The sequence below is a fragment of the Pleurodeles waltl genome, chromosome 9 (assembly GCF_031143425.1).
Source record: "Pleurodeles waltl isolate 20211129_DDA chromosome 9, aPleWal1.hap1.20221129, whole genome shotgun sequence".
In the NCBI taxonomy this organism is placed as follows: domain Eukaryota; kingdom Metazoa; phylum Chordata; class Amphibia; order Caudata; family Salamandridae; genus Pleurodeles; species Pleurodeles waltl.
In genome coordinates, this window is record NC_090448.1 from 4,752,728 (window position 1) to 4,776,312 (window position 23,585).

General features: G+C 46.5%; 1 protein-coding gene across 2 annotated transcripts in view; it reads left to right on the plus strand.

Moving 5' to 3' along the window:
* Nucleotides 1-23,585, plus strand: part of NEK4 (NIMA related kinase 4) — a 278,829-nt gene that overhangs the window by 79,757 nt on the left and 175,487 nt on the right. For both annotated transcript variants that reach the window (XM_069206063.1, XM_069206064.1), the window contains exon 7: nt 17,558-18,142. In XM_069206063.1, coding sequence (XP_069062164.1) covers nt 17,558-18,142 — 585 coding nt within the window. The remainder of the gene's footprint in view (nt 1-17,557; nt 18,143-23,585) is intronic.

The window sequence follows — 23,585 nt, forward strand, 5'->3', positions numbered from 1 at the left end:
GGAAATTGTCTGATAGGATGGGTAGGGGGTTGAGTCCTTGCCTGGTTTGGGTATCGGTGAAATGGATGCCTCGGTCATACATTTGCAGCTAAACTTACCAGTGACTGAAGAGACGCTTTGGTATATGCAAAACCTATTGCCATCATCCATGCCTGTTGTTCTACTATGATGGAATATTATGATTCATTAGATTCAAAATAAATCATTTATTAATTAAAACCCTAATTGAATAGTGAAGATTAGGTTCGCCGGAATGCACAATTGGGATTAAATTGGGCCAGATCGGCACCTTTCTGGCTAACAAAATGTAGCCACCTATTGCCTGGGTCCTTTGTCCAGCAAGCTCCTCTCTGTGGTAAATCATGTTGAAAAAGCAGTAAAATACTTGCCAAAGGTTACAGCGACATTAGTAATAGAATTACCAATCCAAAGATCCCCAAAATATCAAGAGCCGGTCCAGCTCTCCCCGACACATGACTAGCCGCCTCGCTGCCCAGGACATGTTTTTTTTCAGGCTGCTGACTGGTGCTGTCGGCAAGACACTGATCCGGAGAGCCACATGTTGTTGCCAAGCTCGCTAGGGAGGCACTAGTACATCAAGCTCGGCTCTTGGTGTTCTGCTCTTCACATTCCTGACCCGGTCATGCCAAGCTTTGATCACATTGGATGCCACTGCGGCTGCCAAGATGGCAGATCAAAAAGTAAGACACAGGATGTTTGAGAAGTCCACCGGGTATCCTTGAGCGCCAGACACATTCTGCAGTGTACAACCACTTACAGAAACTTGGAATTAAAATCTCTGACTCTCAAAAGGTGATACAGTGAACTTGGGCTCACTTTTGGTTGTAGAGGTGTTAACGCGGCCTTTTGTGTTATTTATTACCCATCAGGACTCGTCTTAGGCCAATGAATCTTTTGACCCAGTTGAGAGACACCGTAGGACGAGATAGCTAATCAATATATCAATCAATACATCAATAATGTCATCAATATTTATCACGACAATGCATTTCACTTTAGTCAAAGTCATTAATCAATTCAAAGGCGCTACCATGACCTTTCAGCCATGAATAACCACAGTAGAATTTTATGAATTTTATTCCCTATTAATTACAGTCTAATAGCAACTGCGTTAATCTCAACACCAAGAAACATAGTATCATAGTCACGATATGGCAACTTTGATAAGCTTTCATTAAAGCAAGAATCATGAACATCAGAACATAACACGGCGTGAACATAGATCAATTTAGCAGAGTGTCAATAACGTGTCAGTTCAACAAAACATAATCTTTTGCGTCAGTTTAATGAACCCCTGTCCTAACCACTGATTAGCATTCGCATGTTGGGCTTCATGCAAATCAATTTAGAACACCAATTTGGAAAACATCTAGCTAAGGTCTCTGTCAACAGCAAGCAGTTGGTACCTAGAAAGGAAAAGCAAACAGACAAATTACAATTGCATTGTCATAATTACCCTCCAAAGTTTAGGTCCGCGCACAGGTTCAGTTTTCGTCTTAAGGACATCAGTCAAATCGCCATTCAGTCAGAACTCAGCTCTGGGGCAAAAAGGCACTTTCCGCATAAGGAGGCAAAGTGTAAAACAGACAATCTAAGGACGAGGATGGTTTGAGTAAACCACAAAGTCACCAAACAGAGTGACAGAGTTTCTGGATAAAACCAATAGCATTCCCTACCTAATTCTAAATGACTCCCCGTGTCATGGGTTTTTATCCCTTTTTCGTAGTACATTCCCCCAAAATTCTATTGGACATTATAACACATTAGATAATCTAACTCTTCACCCCATATTATTTTACAAGCTTTTGATTGGTCTTCGTAATTGACGTCTTCAGAGGTGGCACGTCCGGTGTGACTTCATCCTTTTGTAATTCTTTGCATATCTTTTGGTCAGCAGTTCCGTTGTCTTCACCGGTTTGAATGACCTTGTACATTACATTAATCAACATTGTTTCATTTCACTTTTAACATTTAGTCTGTGGACGAGGGGAGATGATAACGGATCTAACATAGTTACATTCATCTTCCAAGTCGAGGAAAAAGAATAAACAGGGTCATGGCCCCTTGTGAGTCAGCACACTGGAAAATAGAAAAATGCATTTAATATGAGAGCCAGGCAGCTAAGCTCCGGCTCGCGCTAACTTAAGGCCTATGAGGTTTTCAATACAGATTTAATAACGCAAATGTTAGTATAACCTTATTTAAACGTAATATAATCATTTTGCTTATCATCATTAGTTCGCGTATACACTGGTGGCCACTCATCGTGGTCACTATTCAAGCACACGTCTAAGCAAAATTACCATCATTATAGTTTCTATGTAGCATTATCACACGTTGATTCAAAAACATTTCATGTTAATATATATATTATAAAGCTACACTCTCTCAGAGGTATGGGTCCGATAAATTACTGCAGAGAAAATGCTGGCTTTAAAGATCGTGGCAAATTGGTTATGCACAAGTCACTGAAATAACACGAGTAAATAGAAAGGGATGAAACCTTCCAGCTAGGGAGGTCTCGTCCCTTTGAAAGAAATCTGAAGAATATTGATGAACAGAGACAGGTAAAGGGCTGTGCCTTGGGTCATCAGAGAGGAGTTGATCACTCAATACTTTCCTGATCTAAATTTTTTTAAATATCTGCAAGGCCTTGCAGGAACAGCAAAACAAGGACTTTAGAGGAAATGGACTACATTTTCAGTGATTTTGTTTGCTATTTCATGCATCGGTGTACGGGGCTGATGGCTTCAAGAAGGGCTGTACGTTATGAAATGGTGTGTATCCTGCTACTGTAGACAAAATGTTGACACAGATACCAAGAGGTGGATACCACTCAAACAACATTACCACCTAGTCCCTGAGAGAAGTAGGGCTTCCGTGCGATCGGAGACTCACACACATGCAACAGATTTAGCAGACAACCAGTAAGGGGAGGGGGGATTCAAACCTGCCTTATCCAGCACACACTATGGGAATGTCAGTAATGACTCAGTTGCTCACGTTTGTGCATGGGCAAGAAATACAGGTTATGAGTATGTGGGCTACAGATCATCATGCAAAAGAGCCCTCGATGTTTCGATTGTACGTGATCTGAGGATGGACCTGGATGCTGCTGCTGCCTGATCTTGCTGGACCTACCAGCAGTAGTGTTTGATAAGGTGAAGTGCTTCTCCATGATCACAGAGATCGCTGACTGTGGGACTGAGTGAACCCTTAGATTATTAAAATCCAGGAAGAAACATCTCAGATGAGATGGTGATGCTTCGCTCCTTGTTGGAATGTGGAGTGCCTCAGTCAGCTGTGCCTCCTTTATTGATATTTGTGGTGTGGCGTTCATTGAGTTGATCATATCCTCTAGGACAAAGATGTATATGTAGGAAAGTACCCTCTTTCTGGCATGGTTACCCCCCTTTTGGCCTGTTGTCAGTATGTTTTGACTGTGTGCACTGGAATCCTGCTAACCAGGACCCCAGTGACTATGCTCTCCCCCTTTAAACTTGGTTGCTTGGAACACACACACACCTCACATTTGTCATACTGGTGCCCCCATATAGGTCCCTAGTATATGGTACCCAGGTCATTGGGGTGCCAGGGGTCCCCCATGGGCTGCAGCATGTATTATGCTACCCTTGGGAAGCCCATGCAAAGTGTATCTACAGGCCTGTCAATGCAGCCTGCATGAAATGGTGCATGCACCCTTTCACTACAGGTCACTGCACCAGGTCACAGTAAGTCACCTCTGTGGCAGGCCCTCTAGCCCAGGGGGCAGGATGCAGATACCTTTGTGTGTGGGCACCCCTTCATGAGCAGAGGTGTCCCCGCGAACTCCTCTCTATTTACATGGACTTTGTGAGTGCGACGACGCCTTTTTACACGTGCACTGGATATATAGGTCACTACCTGTGTCCAGCTAGATAATTGTAACTCCAAACCTGGACATATTTGGCATCAATCATGTTGGAATCATACCCCAATACTTTTGCCAGTTTTGGAAGTATGATTCCATGCACTCTGGGAGCTCCTTAGAGGACCCCCAGCATTGCTCCTACCAGCCTTCTGGGGTTTTCCGGGCAGCCCAAGCTGCTGCCACCCCTCAGATGGGTTTCTGCCCTCCAGCTGCTTGAGCAGCCCAAGCCCAGGAAGGCAGAACAAAGGATTTCCTTTGGGAGGGGGGGGTAACACCCTCTCCCTTTGGAAATAGGTGCTACATGGCTTGGGAGGGGTAGCCACCCCAAGCCACTGGTATGAAGGGCACATTTTGTGCCCTCCTTGCATAAACCATTCTGCACCGGTTCAGGCACCTCCAGTCCCTGCTCTTTTGCATATCTGGACAATGGAAAGGGGAGTGACCACTCCCCTGGCCATCACCACCCCAGGGGTGGTGCTCAAAGCTCCTCCAGAGGGTCCCTGGGTTCTACCATCTTGGATCCAAGGTTGGCAGAGGCCTTCTGGGAGCATCTGAGTGGCTAGGTCAGGCGGGTGACGTCAGAGCCCCCTCCTGATACGTGGTCACCTGGCTAGGTGACCAATCCCCCCATTCCTGAGCTATTTAGGGCTCTCTCTTCGGTGAGTCCTCAGATTAGACGTGCACGATTCCAGCAGGATTCCTCTGCAACATCTGCTTCGACTTTTGCCCACTAAAACTGCAACTGGACCCTCCAGGAACTGACAATCTGCATCTACGATGAAGACTCTGCTTGCAACATTGTTTCCACAGCTCCTTCCAACTTCTGCAACTTTTCCCCAGCTGTGCATCTCGTGAGGGCAGCGTCTTCAGTCTGCACCAGAAGGAAGAAGGAATCTCCCTTGGAGTGAAGGAGTCATTCCCCTGCATCCGCAGGCACCAACTGCAACGACCGGCTGCGTGGATCTCCTCTCATCCTGAGTTGCGTGGATCCTGCTTCATGGGTGGTAGTCTGGAGTGTCCCCCTTGGTTTCTTTCATGTAAATGCTGTGTGACTACAGTGGTATTGCATGAGCTTTGCATGTCTCCTAGATAAGCCTCTGCTGCTCATCCACAGCTACCCCTAGAGAGCCTGGCTTCTAGATGCTGTCTACACTTCAATAAGAGGGGATACCTGGACCTGGTATAATGTGTAAGTACCTCAGGTACCCAACACACACCAGGCCAGCTTCCTACAGTATAGTTATAGGGAAAGCATGTAGCTGATTTTTAATTTACATCAATTTAACTGGAACGAAAGGCCTAAGTTTCTTATGTATCTAGAAGCAGTAAAGTTGTATGTGTGTGATCCAAGTGAGACAACCTGCTAAAGCAGATTATGGCTGTAGGACCCTCTGATTGGCAGTGGCTGACAGAGCTATAACTAATCACATTAGAGTGAGGTTGTGGGTACTGGGTGGTATAGGTCCCCTTGCTGCAGTTCTTTTATCTCAGAAGGATTTCCTGAATTGTCTCTTTTCTAAACGTCCATCACTGTCTTCAAATATGGCATTTGTGCTATCCAGATTAAACTTTGCCATCATGCCTACCCCAGACTGACAAACTATCTTGAGGATAGGGTGCAGAGACTACACAACACAGCCACATGCCTGCTGGTTCACCTGCAGCAATGGGATCCTAGGTCCTTGGCTCCGGCCCTTGTCCTCTGGCTTCAAGACTGTATGCCCATCACTTCTGTGTATAGGAACATCTCAGGCTGTGTCAGTGATAAAATAAACCTGCCCAGGCCCCGCAGACGCTTGTGATCAGAGTATCAATCCGAAGTCATGATCAAGGTGCAATTCCCAAGGCAGAGAGTCGTAGGGGACATTGATAACTTTGGTAAATTGCTCAAAACCTGGCTGAAGCCTGTGACTTTGTTGTAAGCATACTGCTGTCAGATAGCTTGTGTGTGTAGCTTGTAAATGCTTCATGGTGCCAACAACCTTATGCAGGCATTATTTGCACTTAAACATTTTAGCAAAGAATTATCCATGTTGTAATGTAGGTATAGATGTGGTTGCCAATGTGCATTAACATGTAAAAGAAGCAAGTATATGTGTGTTTTTGTTGTTGTTTTTTGTTGTTTTTTTCACAAATGTAAATGAGAGTGAGTATCAGAAATAATTGTTAAGGTCTTGGAATAGATTGTTCTTTAAATTAAAAAATTAGTCCAGTAACCCCTTGCAAAGAAAGGAGAAAAGAAGACTCAAGAGTACAAGACCTAAACTCAACAAGCAAACTCCCAAATAGTTTTAAAAGTATATATCCTCTTCACACAGGGCTGCAAGAACTTTCTTCTATTATTGGAACAAAAACCTGTCGGGTCCTTAAAGTGAGCTCAGCTGACTCCTTCTAGATATTGTTGTGATTGCTTGCTGATCCCACATATAAGAAGCATCTTGGACTACTCTCTCCTCCGTGAAATGCTTCTGAGTTTCAGGCTATAGTTCAGTTGTCCTCCTCCCACCCCACACATGATCTCGGGCCCATGATCAGCAGACACAGACCCACTCACTGTTTTCATGGTGCCCTTCCATAGAGAATCATCAAAGAAAGCTCCCATTTATTCGACATCCGTTTGCCCCACTTGATCAGTCCCTCACTGAACCAGGGGACATTCCCACTCCATTGAAGGCCAGTCAGATATCTCCATAATCAAAAAACCTGGATTAGAGCCATCCAACCTACCTTCCATCCAATTCCAGGTCTGCCATCACCAGACAAAGCCATCATGGAAAAGGTGGCAGAATTCACTGTCTCTTACGTTGCCAGGGGCGAGCCCCTGTTGAAAGATCAGTCTGGCTTTAGAACTGGCTACAACCCCAAACCTGCTCAGTGATGACCGCGTTCTGGACCATGTGGATGCACGCCTGATAGTCTTGAACAATTTGCTGCTTTCAGTGTCATTAACCAAAACCAACTGAGTGCTTCAAGGGAAGTCCCATTGGTATGAGATGTAATGTAATGAGTGATACGTCTCTTTCCCCCTCAAGATGTTATCTTCGGGTAAAATATAGGCTGCACCTCTGCACTGACCAGACTTACCTGCAGGGTCTCCCAGTGCTCTATTCTTGTGCCGATTTTTCTTTAACGTCTATATGCAGCAGCTCGGCCTAATAATCAGAGACCCTGTTAATCCGCTGGTAACAGAGCTGTACCTAAAAAAGAAGTATTCCCAGACTTGTACCCAATCCGAAGCTGACTCTTCAGGCTCCAGTCTTGGAGGTGGGACAGCTCCCTTCTTTGTACGTCAGACCCATCCGTTCTGTCCCTTTTATAGCTTCGGTCCTTCATCCGTCATGACTGATCCTGCCTTTCCATTCATCCCGCACATTGATACGCTACCCAGAGCGCAGCCTTCCAGTGGCATATGTAAAGAAAACAAGGCGCCTTACCCCGTGGATCAACTGAAGATTAGACTGTAGCAGCGCCTTACTGGCCAGCATCCCACGTTCATACTTCATCCCAGCCGAGGCGGAATTACACGCTGCAGATGGATCGTTATTACACGCTGCAGCGAGATCGTTATTACACGCTGCAGGGAGATCGTTATTACACACTGCAGCTTGATCGTTATTACACGCTGCAGCTAGATCGTTATTACACGCTTCAGCTAGATCGTTATTACACGCTTCAGCTAGATCGTTATTACACGCTTCAGCTAGATCGTTATTACATGCTGCAGCTAGATCGTTATTACACGCTGCAGCTAGATCGTTATTACACTCTGCAGCTAGATCGTTATTTACACGTTATGACACCCCTGTAGGAAAGTAGCCTCTTTCTAGCACGGTTACCCCCACTTTCGGCCTGTTTGTCAGTGTGTTTTTACTGTCAGTGGGATCCTGCTAGCCAGGACCCCAGTGCTCATAGTTTGTGGCCTAATGTGTATACCTGTGTAGTGCCTAACTGTGTCAGTGAGGCTCTGCTAATCAGAACCTCAGTGCTTATGCTCTCTCTGCTTTTAAATTTGTCATTGTAGGCCAGTGACTTCATTTACCAATTTCAATTGGCACACTGGACTCCCCTTATAAGTCCCTAGTATATGGTACCTACGAACCCGGGGCATTGGGGTTCTACGAGATCCATATGGGCTGCACCATTTCTTTTGCCTTGCATAGGGAGTTCAGGCAAACCCTTACACAGGACTGCCATCGCAGCCTGCGTGAAATAGTGAACACACTATTTCACAGCCATTTTCACTGCACTTCAGTAACTTATAAGTCACCTATATGTCTAACCTTCACTTGCTGAAGGTTAGGTGCAAAATTACTAAGTGTGAGGGCACCCTTGCACTAGTAAAGATGCCCCCACATAGTTCAGGGCCATTTCCCCAGACTTTGTGAGTGTGGGGACGCCATTACACGCGTGCACTACATATAGGTCAATACCTATATGTAGCTTCACAATGGTAACTCTGAATCTGGCCATGTAACATGTCTAAGATCAAGGAAATGTCCCACCATTCCAAATCTGGTATTGGGGAGCCAATTCCATCCATCCTGGGGGCTCCACCATGGACCACCAGTACTGCCACACCAGCGCTCTGAGGCTTGCACTGGAGCTACAGCTGCTGCAACCTCACAGACAGGGTTCTGCCCCCCTGGGGTCTGGGCAGCCCGGTCCCAGGAAGGCAGAACAAAACATTTCCTCTGAGACCAGGGTGTTACACCCTCTCCCTTTGGAAATAGGTGTTAAAAGCTGGGGAGGGGTAGCCTCCCCCAGCCTCTGGAAATGCTTTGAAGGGCACAGATGGTGCCCTCCTTGCATAAACCAGTCTACACCGGTTCAGGGACCCTTTGTAGGAGGCTGGCCTGGCTTATAGTGGGTACCTGATGGTACTTGCACCTTGTGCCAGTTCCATTTATCCCTTATTAGTAGATTAGCAGTGTTCTAGCAGTTTAGGCTGATAGAGGTAGCCATAGCAGAGCAGCTTAGGCTGAACTAGAAGACATGCAAAGCTCCTACTATACCACTTATATCATATAGCACTATATCATAAGAATCACAATACTCAGAGTTACTAAAAATAAAGGTACTTTATTTTAGTGACTATGTGCCAAAAATATCTCAGAGGATATACTCCCTTAGAAGGTAAGTAAAATACACAAAATATACACACAAACCAAAATCAGGTAAGTAAACAGTTAGAAAAGTAGTGCAAACACTGTAGAATACAATAGGATGCAATAGGCCTAGGGGCAACACAAACCATATACTAAGAAAGTGGAATGCGAACCACGAATGGACCCCAGGCCTAGACTAGTGTGTAGAGGGTCGCTGGGAGTGTAAGAAAACACTAAGGGTGTCCAAGATACCCCACCTCAAGACCCTGAAAAGTAGGAGTAAAGTTACCCACCTTCCCCAGAAACACTAAAGTCGTGATAGGAGATTCTGCAAAGACCACAACTGACTGCAAAGCACTGAAGACTGATTCCTGGACCTGAGGACCTGCAAAGGAAGGGGACCAAGTCCAAGAGTCACGAAAGGGTCCAGGGGGGGCAAGAGCCCACTAAACCCCGGATGAAGGTGCAAAATGGCTGCCTCCGGATGGAAGAAGCTGAAGATTCTGCAACAACGGAAGATGCCAGGAACTTCTCCTTTGCACTGAAGATGTCCCACGGCGTGCTGGAGGATGCAGAGTTGTTTCCACGCAGAAAGACTGCAAACAAGCCTTGCTAGCTGCAAAGGTCGCGGTTGAAGAAAAAGGGTGTTGCCCAGGTCCCGGAACGACCAGGAGGTTGCCCCTTGGAGGAGGAGACAGAGGGGGCGCTCAGCAACACAGAGAGCCCACAGAGAAGCAGGCAGCACCCGCAGAAGAACTTGAACACCGGTTCAAGAAAACTGAGCATGGCGGTTGTCTCAACACTACAAAGGAGGGTCCCACGAAGCCGGTGGTCAACTCAGCGAATTGAGCAATGCAGAACGGAGTGCAGGGGACCTAGGCTGTGCTGTGCACAAAGGATTCCTTGCAAAGGTGCACAGAAGCCCTAGCACCTGCAGTTTATGCAGTACACAGGATTACTGTCTGGCGTGTGGAGACAAGGACTTACCTCCACTAAATTTGGACAGATGGACCACTGGACTGTCGGGGTCACTTGGATCTAGCTCCTGTGTTCCAGAGACCACGCTCATCACGATGAGAGGGGACCCAGAGGACCAGTGAAGCAGACGTTTGGTGCCTGCGTTAGCAGGGGGAAGATTCCGTCGACCCACAGGAGATTTCATCTTGGCTTCCAGTGCAGGGTGAAGACAGACAGCCCTCAGAGCATGCACCACCAGGAACCAGTCGAGAAAGCCGGCAGGATTAGGCGCTACAATGTTGCTGGTAGTCTTCTTGCTACTTTGTTGCAGTTTTGCAGGCTTCCTGGAGCAGTCAGCGGTCGATCCTTGGCAGAAGTCGAAGAGGGAGATGCAGAGGAACTCTGGTGAGCTCTTGCTTTCGTTATCTGAAGAGAAGCCCACAGGAGAGACCCTAAGTAGCCCTTAGAGGAGGATTGGCCACCTAGTCAGGTAAGCACCTATCAGGAGGGGTCTCTGATGTCACCTGCTGGCACTGGCCACTCGGAGGCCTCCGTGGTGCCCTCACACCTCTATATTCAAGATGGCAGAGGTCTGGGACACACTGGGGGAGCTCTGGGCACCACCCCTGGGGTGGTGATGGACAGGGGTGTGTTCACTCTGCTTTCCTTTGTCCAGTTCGCGCCAGAGCAGGGGCTGGGGATCCCTGAACCGGTGTAAACTGGTCTATGCAAGGAGGGCACCATCTGTGCCCTTCAAAGATTTCCAGAGGCCAGGAGAGGCTACTCCTCCCCAGCCCTTAACACCTATTTCCAAAGGGAGAGGGTGTAACACCCTCTATCAGAGGAAATACGTTGTTCTGCCTTCCTGGGACTGGGCTGCCCAGACCCCAGGGGGGCAGAAGCCTGTCTGTGGGTTGGCAGCAGCGGTAACTGCAGTGAAAACCCCAAAGAGCTGGTTTGGCCGTACCCGGGGTCCGTGCTGGAGCCCTTGGGATGCATGGGATTGGCACCCCAATTCCAAATTTGGCATGGGGGGGGACAATTCCAGGATCTTAGACATGTTACATGGCCATATTCAGAGTTACCATTTTGAAGCTACATATAGGTATTGACCTATATGTAGTGCACTCGTGTAATGGTGTCCCCGCACTCACAAAGTCCAGGGAAATTGCCCTGAGCTATGTGGGGGCACCTTGGCTAGTGCCAGGGTGCCCTCACACTTAGTAACTTTGCACCTAACCTTCACCAAGTGAGGGTTAGATATATAGGTGACTTATAAGTTACTTAAGTGCAGTGTAAAATGGCTGTGAAATAATGTGGACGTTATTTCACTCAGGCTGTAGTGGCAGTCCTGTGTAAGAATTGTCTGAGCTCCCTATGGTTGGCAAAAGAAATGCTGCAGCCCATAGGGATCTCCTGGAACCCCAATACCCTGGCTACCTCAGTACCATATACTAGGGAATTACAAGGGTGTTCCAGTGTGCCAATCAGAATTGGTAAAAATGGTCACTGGCCTGCAGTGACAATCTTAAAGACAGAGAGAGCATAAGCACGGAGGTTCTGATAAGCAGAGCCTCAGTGATACAGTTAGGCACCACATAGGGAACACATATAGGCCACAAACTTTGAGCACTGGTGTCCTGGTTAGCAGGATCCCAGTGAGACAGGCAAAAACAAACTGACACACTAGTAAAAAATGGGAGTAACATGCCAGGCAAGATAGTACTTTCCTACACCCCTTGTCTCCTGCTCTGGCGTGAAACTAGACAATGGAAAGGGGAGTGACCAGTCCCCTGTCCATCACCACTCCAGGGGTGGTGCCCTGAGCTCCTCCAGTGTGTCCCAGACTTCAGCCATCTTGCTTTGCAAGATGTGGGGGCACTCTGGAGGGCTCTGAGTTGCCAGTGCCAGCAGGTCACGTCAGAGACCCCTCCTGATAGGTCCATACCTGATAAGGTAGCCAATCCCCCTCTCAGGGCTATTTAGGGTCTCTCCTGTGGGTTCTCTTCAGATTCTGCTTGCACGTTTCCTTCAGGAATCCTATGCAACAACTTCAGACTCTTCTGACCTTGGATCAACCGCAGCCTGCTCCAAAAAACGCTGTAACTGCAACAAAGTGTCTACTAGATACACTTTTCTTCACCAACCTCAGATCCAAGTCAGCAACTGCACCAGTTTCCACGGTGTGCGTGCTCTGGTGACTCCCTATCTTCATCCTGCACCAGAAGGACCGAAGAAATCTCTCCAAGCAGGCACCTTCCAAGGCGACGCCTGGTACCCTGGGACTCCTCTTATGGTGACGAGCATGCTCCTCAGGACACAGAGGGTGGACATCATCGACATAGACTGTCCTGAGGTCCTGTTGACGCAATTTGGTGGAGGTAAGACCTTGCCTTTCCCGATAACGACGGTATCCCTGTGTACTGAGTCTTCTTCGCCTCCTGAGGCCTCTGTGCACAGCCTGGCCCAGGTCCCCAGCACTCCATCCGGCAACGCTCAACTCGCTGAGGTGTTCTCCGGCGGCGTGGGACCTTCTTTTGTTGTGCTGCATCAACCGTGTTTTGCACCTCCTTTGAACCCAGATCCTGTAGCTTCTGGGGTGCTAGCTGGCATCCTGAGGGTTCTCTTAAGTGCTGAGTGCCCCCTCTTCCTCCTCACACAGAGTTGAGGCCCCCAGGTCCCTCCTGGGTCCATCCAGCGGCATTTTGATGAAAAACACACTTTTGTCATAACCAAGGCTTATTGGTGCCTTCCAACACGAAATCTTGTCTGCAACGATCTTCATGCCGTGGGACATCTTTTGCATCATGCAGGAACCCAGTGGCATCTTCCTAGGGTGCATTTCTGCAGTCTTCTACTGACCAGGGACTCTTCTTTTGCACCCTCCTCTGGGTTGGCAGGGGCTCCTCTCCTTCCTGTAACTTCTTTAGACTTCTGGTCCCCTTCCTTTGCAGGTCTTCAGGTCCAATAATCCAGCAGTTGTTCTTTGCAGACTTGGTTGGCTGCTGCAAAATCCCCAAAATGAGGTGTAGTGTGTCCTAAGGAAACTTGCATTACTTTATTCCTGCTTTTCTGGCCTCTTGGGTGGGGTAATTTACTTACCTTTACTGTATTCCTACTCTCCCAGCGATTCTGCACACACTACACTTGTACACTTGTCTAGGGGGGAATTCGTGATTCGCATTCCACTTTCTTAGTATATGGTGTTGCCCCTAGACCTATTTTCCCCTATTGCATTCTATAGGATCACCTACTGTTTGCATTGTTCTATGACTATTTACTTGTCTAATTTTGGTGTCTAGTGTATATGTTGTGTATAATACTTACCTCCAGAAGGAGTATTGTCTCGAAGATATTTTTGGTACTGTCACCCAAATAAATACCTTTGTTTTTGGTAACACTGAGTATTGTCTTTACATGTGTATAAGTTCTGTGTAACTATAAGTGGCATTGCATGAGCTTTGCATGTCTCCTAGTTCAGCCTAAGCAGCTCTGCTATAGCTACCTCTATCAGCCTAAGCTGCCAGAACACTACTACATTGCTAACAAGAGATAACTGGACCTGGTGTAAGGTGTAAGTACCCAGGTACCCACTACAAGCCAGGCCAGCCTCCTACAACCCGGCAGCTAGATTGTTGTGCAAAGCAAGAAGCTGACTTGCATCACTACTCTCCTTCCTGAGCTTCACTGGCTCCCTCATCAAGCTCCAATTTCCTTGAACCTCTGCGTCCTCACTTGTAAGGTGCTACATGAGGGTTGATCCTACATGTCTGAACTCCTGACCATTTTAGGCTGATCCTGAGGCTTGAGAAGAAGGGACTCTGCTCCCTGAAAGCTCCAATTATAAGACCATTGTAGCCAGAAAGCCTCCCTTACGAGAGCAGTGAGTGTGGGATGAAAATTCCACACCAGTTAATCTAAGAAAGACTACATGTTTTCTTCGCCTTTAAACGATGACTCAAAACACATCTATTTAAACGATTTCAACTATTACCTAAGAATGAGATCCACAGAAACTTTTCCTACCACCCTAAGAGCCTCTCTGCTACTCGTCTTTTACTAACACGCTGTTAACATTCACTTCCTCCTCTTATTGCTCTAACATGTGACCCAGTTTTCCATCCCCCTATTTCGATGTATCCCTTTTCTTTTTTTGTTCCAAATAAAGAACCCTCACACCATATTTTTGGTCCAGACTTTGCTTTATAAATGTCTAAATAAGTATGTTACTGCGGCTAGCTGGTCAGGAGCAAAGCATGTATTGTACATAGTCAGAAAGACTACCTAACAGCAATGCACCCTGGGAATGTGTTTTATGTGATCAACTGGGAATCATTGTGCAATTGGCTAATGCTGAAAAATACTTTACTTTTTCCACTGTGGATGCTTGAACTGAGTGAGCTGTAGTTTTAACAGTCTTTTTTGTTTTTCTGACAGCATTTGTAAGTAATTATATCATGATACAGTTTAGCTTCTGCAGCTTTGTTGGATTGATGAACTACAAACATGTTTTCTTTCTCAAGCTGGTGCTCGCAAGTGCAGGGTACAGTTGGCTTAAGGCAGATCTCTGGTTTAGGAGGCGCCACCGAGGAGGTCCACTGTAGGCTCAGTCCGTGGTGAGGATTAGAGAGAGGGCTGTAAGTATGGGAGGTGATCTGCGCAGCTTCGGTCCCTCAGATTCTTTGCAGGAGGCGAGGTTGAACTTTAAGAACTCGAGCAACACAAGGTGGTCCGAGTCTCTGCTGCATTCATTCCCATTACATGCAGTTTGCCTCATTATTATTATAGTAGGAATGGGTGTTAATTATCAACTTGATTTTTGCCTAGCGCCTTCTGCAACTCATCTACCGTTTCTAAGTGCACTTAATAGAAGGTGCTCCCATGGCCCTGTGTAATGGTCCTCGGTGTAACCACCTTGAGTGCGCTAAATAGAAGGTGCTCTCCTGTGTAATGGTCCTCAGTGTACCCTCCTTGAGTGCGCTAAAAAGAAGGTGCTTCTACTGCTCTATGTAATGGTCCTCGGTGTAACTACCTTGAGTGCGCTAAATAGAAGGTGCTCCCATGGCCCTATGTAATGGTCCTCGGTGTACCTACCTTGAGTGCGCTAAATAGAAGGTGCTCCCATGGCCCTATGTAATGGTCCTCAGTGGACCCTCCTTAAGTGTGCTAAATAGAAGGTGCTCCTGTGGCCCTGTGTAATGGTCCTCAGTGAACCCTCCTTGAGTGCGCTAAATAGAAGGTGCTCCTATGGCCCTGTGTAATGGTCCTCAGTGTACCCACCTTGAGTGCGCTAAATAGAAGGTGCTCCCATGACCCTGTGTAATGGTCCTCAGTGAACCCTCCTTGAGTGCGCTAAATAGAAGGGGCTCCTATGGCCCTGTGCAATGGTCCTAAGTGTATCCTCCTTGAGTGCGCTAAATAGAAGGTGCTCCCATGGCCCTGTGTAATGGTCCTCAATATACCCACCTTGAGTGCGCTAAATAGAAGGTGCTCCCATGACCCTGTGTAATGGTCCTCAGTGAACCCTCCTTGAGTGCGCTAAGTAGAAGGTGCTCCCTTGGCCCTATGTAATGGTCCTCGGTGGACCCTCCTTGAGTGCGCTAAATAGAAGGTGCTCCCATGGCCCTGTGTAATGGTCCTCGGTGTACCTACCTTGAGTGCGCTAAATAGAAGGTGCTCCCGTGGCCGTGTGTAATGGTCCTCAATGTACCCACTTTGAGTGCGCTAAGTAGAAGGTGCTCCCTTGGCCCTATGTAATGGTCCTCGGTGGACCCTCCTTGAGTGCGCTAAATAGAAGGTGCTCCTGTGGCCCTATGTAATGGTCCTCGGTGTACCTACCTTGAGTGCGCTAAATAGAAGGTGCTCCCTTGGCCCTATGTAATGGTCCTCGGTGTACCTACCTTGAGTGCGCTAAATAGAAGGTGCTCCCATGGCCCTGTGTAATGGTCCTCAGTGGACCCTCCTTGAGTGTGCTAAATAGAAGGTGCTCCCATGGCCCTGTGTAATGGTCCTCCGTGAACCCTCCTTGAGTGCGCTAAATAGAAGGTGCTCCTATGGCCCTGTGTAATGGTCCTCAGTGTACCTACCTTGAGTGCGCTAAATAGAAGGTGCTCCCATGACCCTGTGTAATGGTCCTCAGTGAACCCTCCTTGAGTGCGCTAAATAGAAGGTGCTCCCATGGCCCTGTGCAATGGTCCTAAGTGTACCCTCCTTGAGTGCGCTAAATAGAAGGTGCTTCTACTGCCCTTTGTAATGGTCTTCAGTGTACCCACCTTGAGTGCGCTAAATAGAAGGTGCTCCCATGGCCCTGTGTAATGGTCCTCAATGCACCCACCTTGAGTGCGCTAAATAGAAGGTGCTCCCATGGCCCTGTGTAATGGTCCTCGGTGTACCCACCTTGAGTGCGCTAAATAGAAGGTGCTCCTACTGCCCTTTGTAATGGTCCTCAGTGTACCCACCTTGAGTGCGCTAAATAGAAGATGCTCCCATGGCCCTGTGTAATGGTCCTCGGTGTACCCACCTTGAGTGTGCTAAATAGAAGGTGCTCCCATGACCCTGTGTAATGGTCCTCGGTGTACCCACCTTGAGTGCGCTAAATAGAAGGTGCTCCCATGGCCCTGTGTAATGGTCCTCGGTGTACCCACCTTGAGTGCGCTAAATAGAAGATGCTCCCATGGCCCTGTGGAATGGTCCTCGGTGGACCCACCTTGAGTGGCCCTGTGTAATGGTCCTCGGTGTACCCACCTTGAGTGCGCTAAATAGAAGGTGCTCCCATGGCCCTGTGTAATGGTCCTCAGTGTACCCACCTTGAGTGCGCTAAATAGAAGATGCTCCCATGGCCCTGTGTAATGGTCCTCAGTGTACCCACCTTGAGTGCGCTAAATAGAAGGTGCTCCCATGGCCCTGTGTAATGGTCCTCGGTGTACCCACCTTGAGTGCACTAAATAGAAGATGCTCCCATGGCCCTGTGTAATGGTCCTCAGTGTACCCACCTTGAGAGAGTAGAAGACTGAGTTGACATTGATGGCATTTAAACTTGTGACCCCCACATGACTAATGAGCACTGAGTGTTTACCTCACTAAACCACCCTTATGTCTGGGTCCAGACATTTTGTTATAGGCTTTTTTTTTTTTTTTTTTTTTTTACAAAATTGTTTAATTTTCTTTAATAAATGCAAAATATTGATGATTTTGAATATCTGCTAATAGGTTTAACCCCGGTAGACAAGGCAGCTCCGAAAGGAGTATCTATAATGAAAAAGGACGAATAAGTTAGTGAGGTTAAGCCAGTTTGACGTTTTATTTTTAACATGCAGATTGGTTTTAAGGTCCACGCACTGACTTTTGCTCTGTTGGAAGCTCAGTCTGAGATATGGGCTTGGCAGGAGGACTTCTCCATAGGAGAATTGTTCATTTCTCGGGACCAGCTCTCTTCAATCGGTCTGGCTCACAGCTAAAAAAAAAAAGTGAAAGTTTTATTTTCAAAAATGCAGAACTAGATCCACAGCTTACAGAAATGTTTGGTTTTGGATGGTTGTTTCAGATATTTATTTTCCTATTTCAGGAAACTAAAAAAAAGAGTCCAGTGAAAAGCAAGCCCCTGGGCGTCGGTGCGCAGCAGAAGTCCTCTCCTGAATCTATTTTGAGCTCAGACAAGAACTGCAACAGCAGCACTGACATCTCCTTAGCAACTTTGAGCAAAGTAGATATTGATATGTCCTCTGATGGCAGGAGAGGCTCGAAGAGTGATAACCTGATACAGGACGAGAGATATTGTGACCGGAGGGGCTCAAAGAGTGGTCACCTGATACAGGACGAGAGCCAGACACACAGTGACCGGAGAGGTTCCAAGAGTGGTCACCTGATACAGGACGAGAGCCAGGGAAACGGTGACCGGAGGGGCTCCAAGAGTGGTCGCCTGATACAGGACGAGAGGCAGAGACACTCTAGTGTCTCTGATGAGGTGGGACCTAGAAAGAAGGCTAGTGGCCCGCAGCTGAAGGCGAACCGGCCAAAGGCACACACCAACCCAGACGTAAGACCGGAGTCCAGGGCATCCAAACAGACTCCATCTCAAGACATGGAGGAGAGTGATGACACATTGAAACTTCTACAGCCAGTTTCAAACAGTGAGAACATGTCTGTGCAGGTAAGCCGTGTGCATACCTTCTGTGCTGCTGTGGTTAACTGTATGTAATCTTACCTGGCACCTGAAGGGAAGAGTGATGATAACTGGCTGAAAGGGTCGTGGGCTAATATCCCTCCAGGAAACAGTGGGATTCAACAACTAATAAATGTGGTAGGTAGATTCTGGTGACAAAAAACACAATTTGTGGCAGCCTTAAACTGTGGATCACATGCACTACAGACATCTGTCTCCCTTGTTGCCATAGCTACTGTGCATCGGTCTTCGGGTGTTAGGCATTTATCGTGCTGTGCTCCAGGTGCTGTCAAGGAGGGCAGCTGTTTATCTTTGCTGTACTTAAAACTGCAGAGATGATTTGCACACATGTTTGAATGTGAAGACAGAGTGTGGATGGCGCCACGTCCCGTGTATGCACCTCATATGTGCTTCTTGTACGGCGCAAACCTAGCTTGGGCCAGCAGAGCTTTGCAAACCAGGTGAGCACAGGGGTATCTTTAGAGATCATTAAATATGGAGGAACGGAAGGCATAGGTCCCTAAAGTGGTAGGGCGAGAGCCTGTTCAGGAGACGTAGTGTCAAGAAGTTTCCCAATGAGTGTGGAGGGTCTCAGTGGTCCTTGAAGAGATGTCAAGAGAAGTAGGTTCCTAAAATGTAGGCCATCATTGCTCGATCAATAGATGTAGTAACACAGAGATTCATAATGTCTTTAATATTTCAAACACTTTTCACGCCTCCTTTATTTCAATAGGTAATTGTAATTTGTGTTGCATCTTTAAGAGTCAAGCTTTCACGTTTTGTTTTAGTATCCAAGCACTATTATTGTTCCAAAATATCATCCATTGTTGCTTTCAAACCGGTGTATAATTCAGCAGTTTATGGAGTGCTTTATACCCAATGCCAACACGTGTTTCACATGATGCTTCTGAGAGCATTACCGTTAAATCGACTGCACCAATTGTAACTCAGTTCTGTCTTAAATTCTTTTTCATACATACAATTTTAAATTTTTTGATTAAACAAAAAGAAACCAGCTTTGGCAAGGCCAATAGATCTCACTTATAAGACCTATTGGTTTTGTTACTGTTTCTAGCCGTGCTGTGCACCACAGCTGAAAAACAAACATGATGACGCGACCGTCCCATCACTTGTAGGCATAGAGGTGCATTCAGCACACACATGCCTACAAAGGGCACTGTTTCGTTTTTTTATTTACAAATCTGAAATGGGTCGGTAAATAAAAATAAAAAAATAGTATGAAAGCACTTTTAAAACTGAGCCCAAAAGATCTTTAAAAAAAAAAAATCAGATAATGGATGAGAGGGTTGCAGGAGCAGGCAAGGGTGAAGGAACACAGCGGGCAGAGAGAAGCAGCAAGAGGGAGAGAACAACGGGTGAAGGACCACAACGTGGAGCGTGGGGGACAGAAGCACTTGCAAAATAGGGCAAATAGGTTTGCAGCGGGCACAGAAGCAGACGGGCAAGAGAGCAACACAAGTGCAGGGGAGAGTAGAGAAGCACATGAGAGAGAGAGTTGGAAAACACATGCACTCTAATAGAGTGCTTAAAAGAAAAAAGGTGGTTACCTAAAATCGGTCCGAGTAAATGCAGAAGCCATCCAATCAAAAAGATGGGTATAGAGGATATCCTCCATTGGCGGGACAAAGACAAGATTGACCAAAAAAATCTACTAAGAAGCAGACATGTGAGAGTGAAAGGAAAGCCAAGCGATGGTAAGTAATGCGCGGGCTTCATGCCCTTGTATGTTCTTGGTAAACACACATGTTTTTTTGCAGCTAGACAACACACACTGTCTGGTAGGCTTGACCTAAACAAAATAACCATTTCAGGTGGGCAACAAAACATGCAGACAGCACGGAAATAGCCAGATCTGACATCTAGTAGTACAAAAATTAGGTATGTAAGGTCAGTTAAAAGTAGAAACTAAAATGCATCTTTGACTAGGTACGTATTTGTGTTGACCACCATAAAACAGTCCCTCGCAGCTTAATAAAACATGTACCGCTTTGTATGTGAGGGCGCTGTCTTCTTGGTGGATTTTGCACATGATGCTAGTGTACTATCTTAACTTCCACTGGGATCAAGCCATGAAAGCCCTACTCGCCAAACTCACTCCACGGTATTCAGTGGATTTTTTCCTTTGGTAGATTATCATTCATACGTTATCTGACATTTTTCCCTTTGCCTCCATCTGCCAGTCCGCAACAATCTTAACAGTTTGAGAGAGTTGCATTTTGAGGTGGGACCTCTATCTGTTCGTCATCCTCCACGTACAACAGCCCTCTTGACTAGAAGGAATAGAAGCATACACAACAAGATTAATTCAACACTCACAGAGATCATCACTACTAAGGGAATTACCTCAAGCGGCTATACATCATGAGTGGGTTTGTGCGAGTGTAGATATTATGACTAATTTACAAAAATGAAAAATTAATACATATCAGCATATGAAGCAATTGCTACAGTGCTGTCATGTGTAACATAGAGCGCTTTATTCAATGTCTGTTGTTCAGAAATAGGGCTATTAACATGCATTTAGTGACCCAATAAATCCTGTAGAAACATTATTTTGCCTGCAGATCTACACCAGAAAAATGCCATCCTACTGTAATGGGGACAAGATATGACCCTAGAGCTGCTGTTTACTGTAGGCCCCTTCACCATCAGCCTACAGCGTGCCCGCTTTTATATAGCTTTCCTAAAAAAACAAATTAATGAGAACATGGTTGTTCAGGTCCACAAACTGGTACATGGTTTCCATATTGAACCCTTGTCCAAGTCTATCCCTGCTTAAAATCAAACACTGCACACATTCCTTTCTTCCCAAGACGAGATTAATTTACTGGGCAACCTTAAATGTGTCCCTGTTGTGTCACCCAGTTTTCAATGCTCAGCACCTCAGCCTGAATGATCTTCACGGATTCCTTCTGGAAGGCTCATCACACACACAATGGCTCCTGTGTTCCAGAGCCCTCCATTTCATGTAACAATCCTGCATTGTAAACCAGCTGATGGTCTTCAGGAACCAACAGTCCATAAGAAGCAGGTATGGTCTGTTCCTAGATTGGCCTTTCTTGCTCAGCTGAAAGCACTTTGCAGCCCGCTTAGGGCAATGTCCCCCTGCTTGTGGAAATGCTAACCAGACTTAATGCTGCTCTTCTGTCACAGTTAAAACCCTCCTCTTGCTATAACATTAGTTATTTTTTTAGAGCAGTCATCAGATTTTGCTCTGAACTTCACACCTATTTGTGTTTTCTGCTCTGTTCCTTCTGATGTTTTGTATACCCTTAGCTACCCACCCGGGCTCCCAGCGCTGATGGCAGCAACACCAGCCGAAATGTCTTAATGAACTTTAGGCTAGTGCAGGCCTCAGAAAAGCTGAGTTTTGAGGAGTTTTCTAAAGCTTGCTTCAGACGGCTGACATTTGACTGCTGCCGGGAGGACGTTCTATATTTTGGGAACAAGGTACGCAAAGGAACAGCCACCACCTCCCACTCTGCTGATCTTGGGTAACTTCAGGAGCTCTAGCTTCCCAGACCAGAGAGACGTCCTTGGACCATAGGGAGGGATTATTTTCTGGATGATGAGTGGGCTTCTCCCATGTATGACCCGATGGGCAAAACAAAGTGCCCTAAATAGGATTATTTTCTGAACAAAGTGCCCTAAATAGGATTATTTTCTGAACCAGCAGCCAGTGCAGGGCTGCTGGGGCTGGACTGGATGATTGGTGTTTGGGGATTTTGGGAAGAATCCTGGCTGCAACGTTCTGTACTACGTGAAGTCTTTTTATGACGCACTTTGGGCTCCATATATATAGAGAGAGTTTCCATACTCTAGACGTGAGCCGATTCATCCCTGCACCGCCACTCTCCTGGTAGCTAGCAGTAGCATGTATAGGACATTTCTGAGGGACCTCAAAATGCCAAAACAGGACCCAGCCAGTTTTTGGGCCTGTGTTTCCATCATTCAAAAACCCAAGCGTTTTACTGCTGGGTGGGCTTAGGAATCTCTCCTGACTTTTCAGTTCATCTTGAGAGTTTGTTACAGACATACGTATTTCCGTTTTTTGACCATTGAGTTTTAGGCTATTTGTGGACATCATCTGTGACCTCCTTCAGACAGGAGTTAAGTTGGGTGGATGTTCGACTAGCTTCTGGTGTAGGGGTCATGATGATCTGCGTTTTATACACCCACAATCTCTACCCAGGGGCACCCACACATATTAAAGAGCGTTGTTTACTCTGCTCATATTGATTGTTTGCTGCTTAATGATTTATCTGAATACTGTTAAGTGTCTATGATGTCTGTAATGATTGAACATCCTCTGGGTCTATTTAATTTTTTCATATTTCTAAGATTAATATTTTAGATGCTATAATTTCTCTCCTGCTTGCAGTCTCAAAAAAAACAAATTTAAAAATGATAAAAACAGTGAAGAGCCCTGTGGGACCCCACACATTAGAGAATTGACGGCTGAGAAGAGGGCATCTTCACATATCTGGAAGCATCTACTCTTCAAGACTTCCAGCCATGTTATGGTGCCCCCGGTGATTCTGACTTCCTCCATCCTCTGGAAGAGGGTGGAATGTGAGACAGTGTGAAAGGCCTGTGCTTAGATCTAACATTATCATGGCTGCTGAGCCACCTTGGTCCAGAATTAATTGATCAGAGTTCATTGGTGGCAACTAGCACGCCAGTCTCAATGCTACTGCCCAGTCTGAAGTCTGTCTGGGTAGGGTGGAGAATATGATGAGTGTCCAGGAAACCAAAGGGGTGTTTGTTGAAATGTTTTTCCAATAGTTTGCTTGCCACTGATAGGGAGGTGGGTATGCAGCTCTCTGCCAAGAGAAGATTGGCCGTGGGTTTTTTAGTAGTGGTTTTACAATAGCATGTTTTCATGCTGGGGGAATATAGCCACTTGCCAGGGAGTGATTGAGAACGTACATAAGAATGGCCAGGAGGGCGTTGCCGCCCTTTCCTACGATGTGAGGAGGAGCCGGATCAAGCGTTTATCCTGATTGTATTGATTTAAGGTGAATCCCTTAGTTTCAAGGCTGAGTGTGGGGAGCGCAGTCATATTTGGTCCTGTCCATGGCCTTGCCAGGGGGATTGCATTTGGAGCAGCGCTTGGAGGCAGGAGGTTCAGAATTGTATTGACTTTGAGAAAGCAGTTGGCAAACATACTGCAGTGTTCTTCTGGAAGGGGGGGCTGTGGAGCTTCAGAGTGATTTCATAAGGATATTTACCACCTTGCACAGCTCCTTGGATGAAATGGGGGAATTCTCTATTTTTTCCTTAAAGTGTGCAATTCAGCCTGTCTTACGGTGCTCTTTTATAGTTTTTTGTGGCAGTTCTATAGCTGTCTTTGCTGTGGTCGTTGTAGGATTTTCTCTATTCTCTTTCCCTTTTTTTAGCTTCTCTTTTT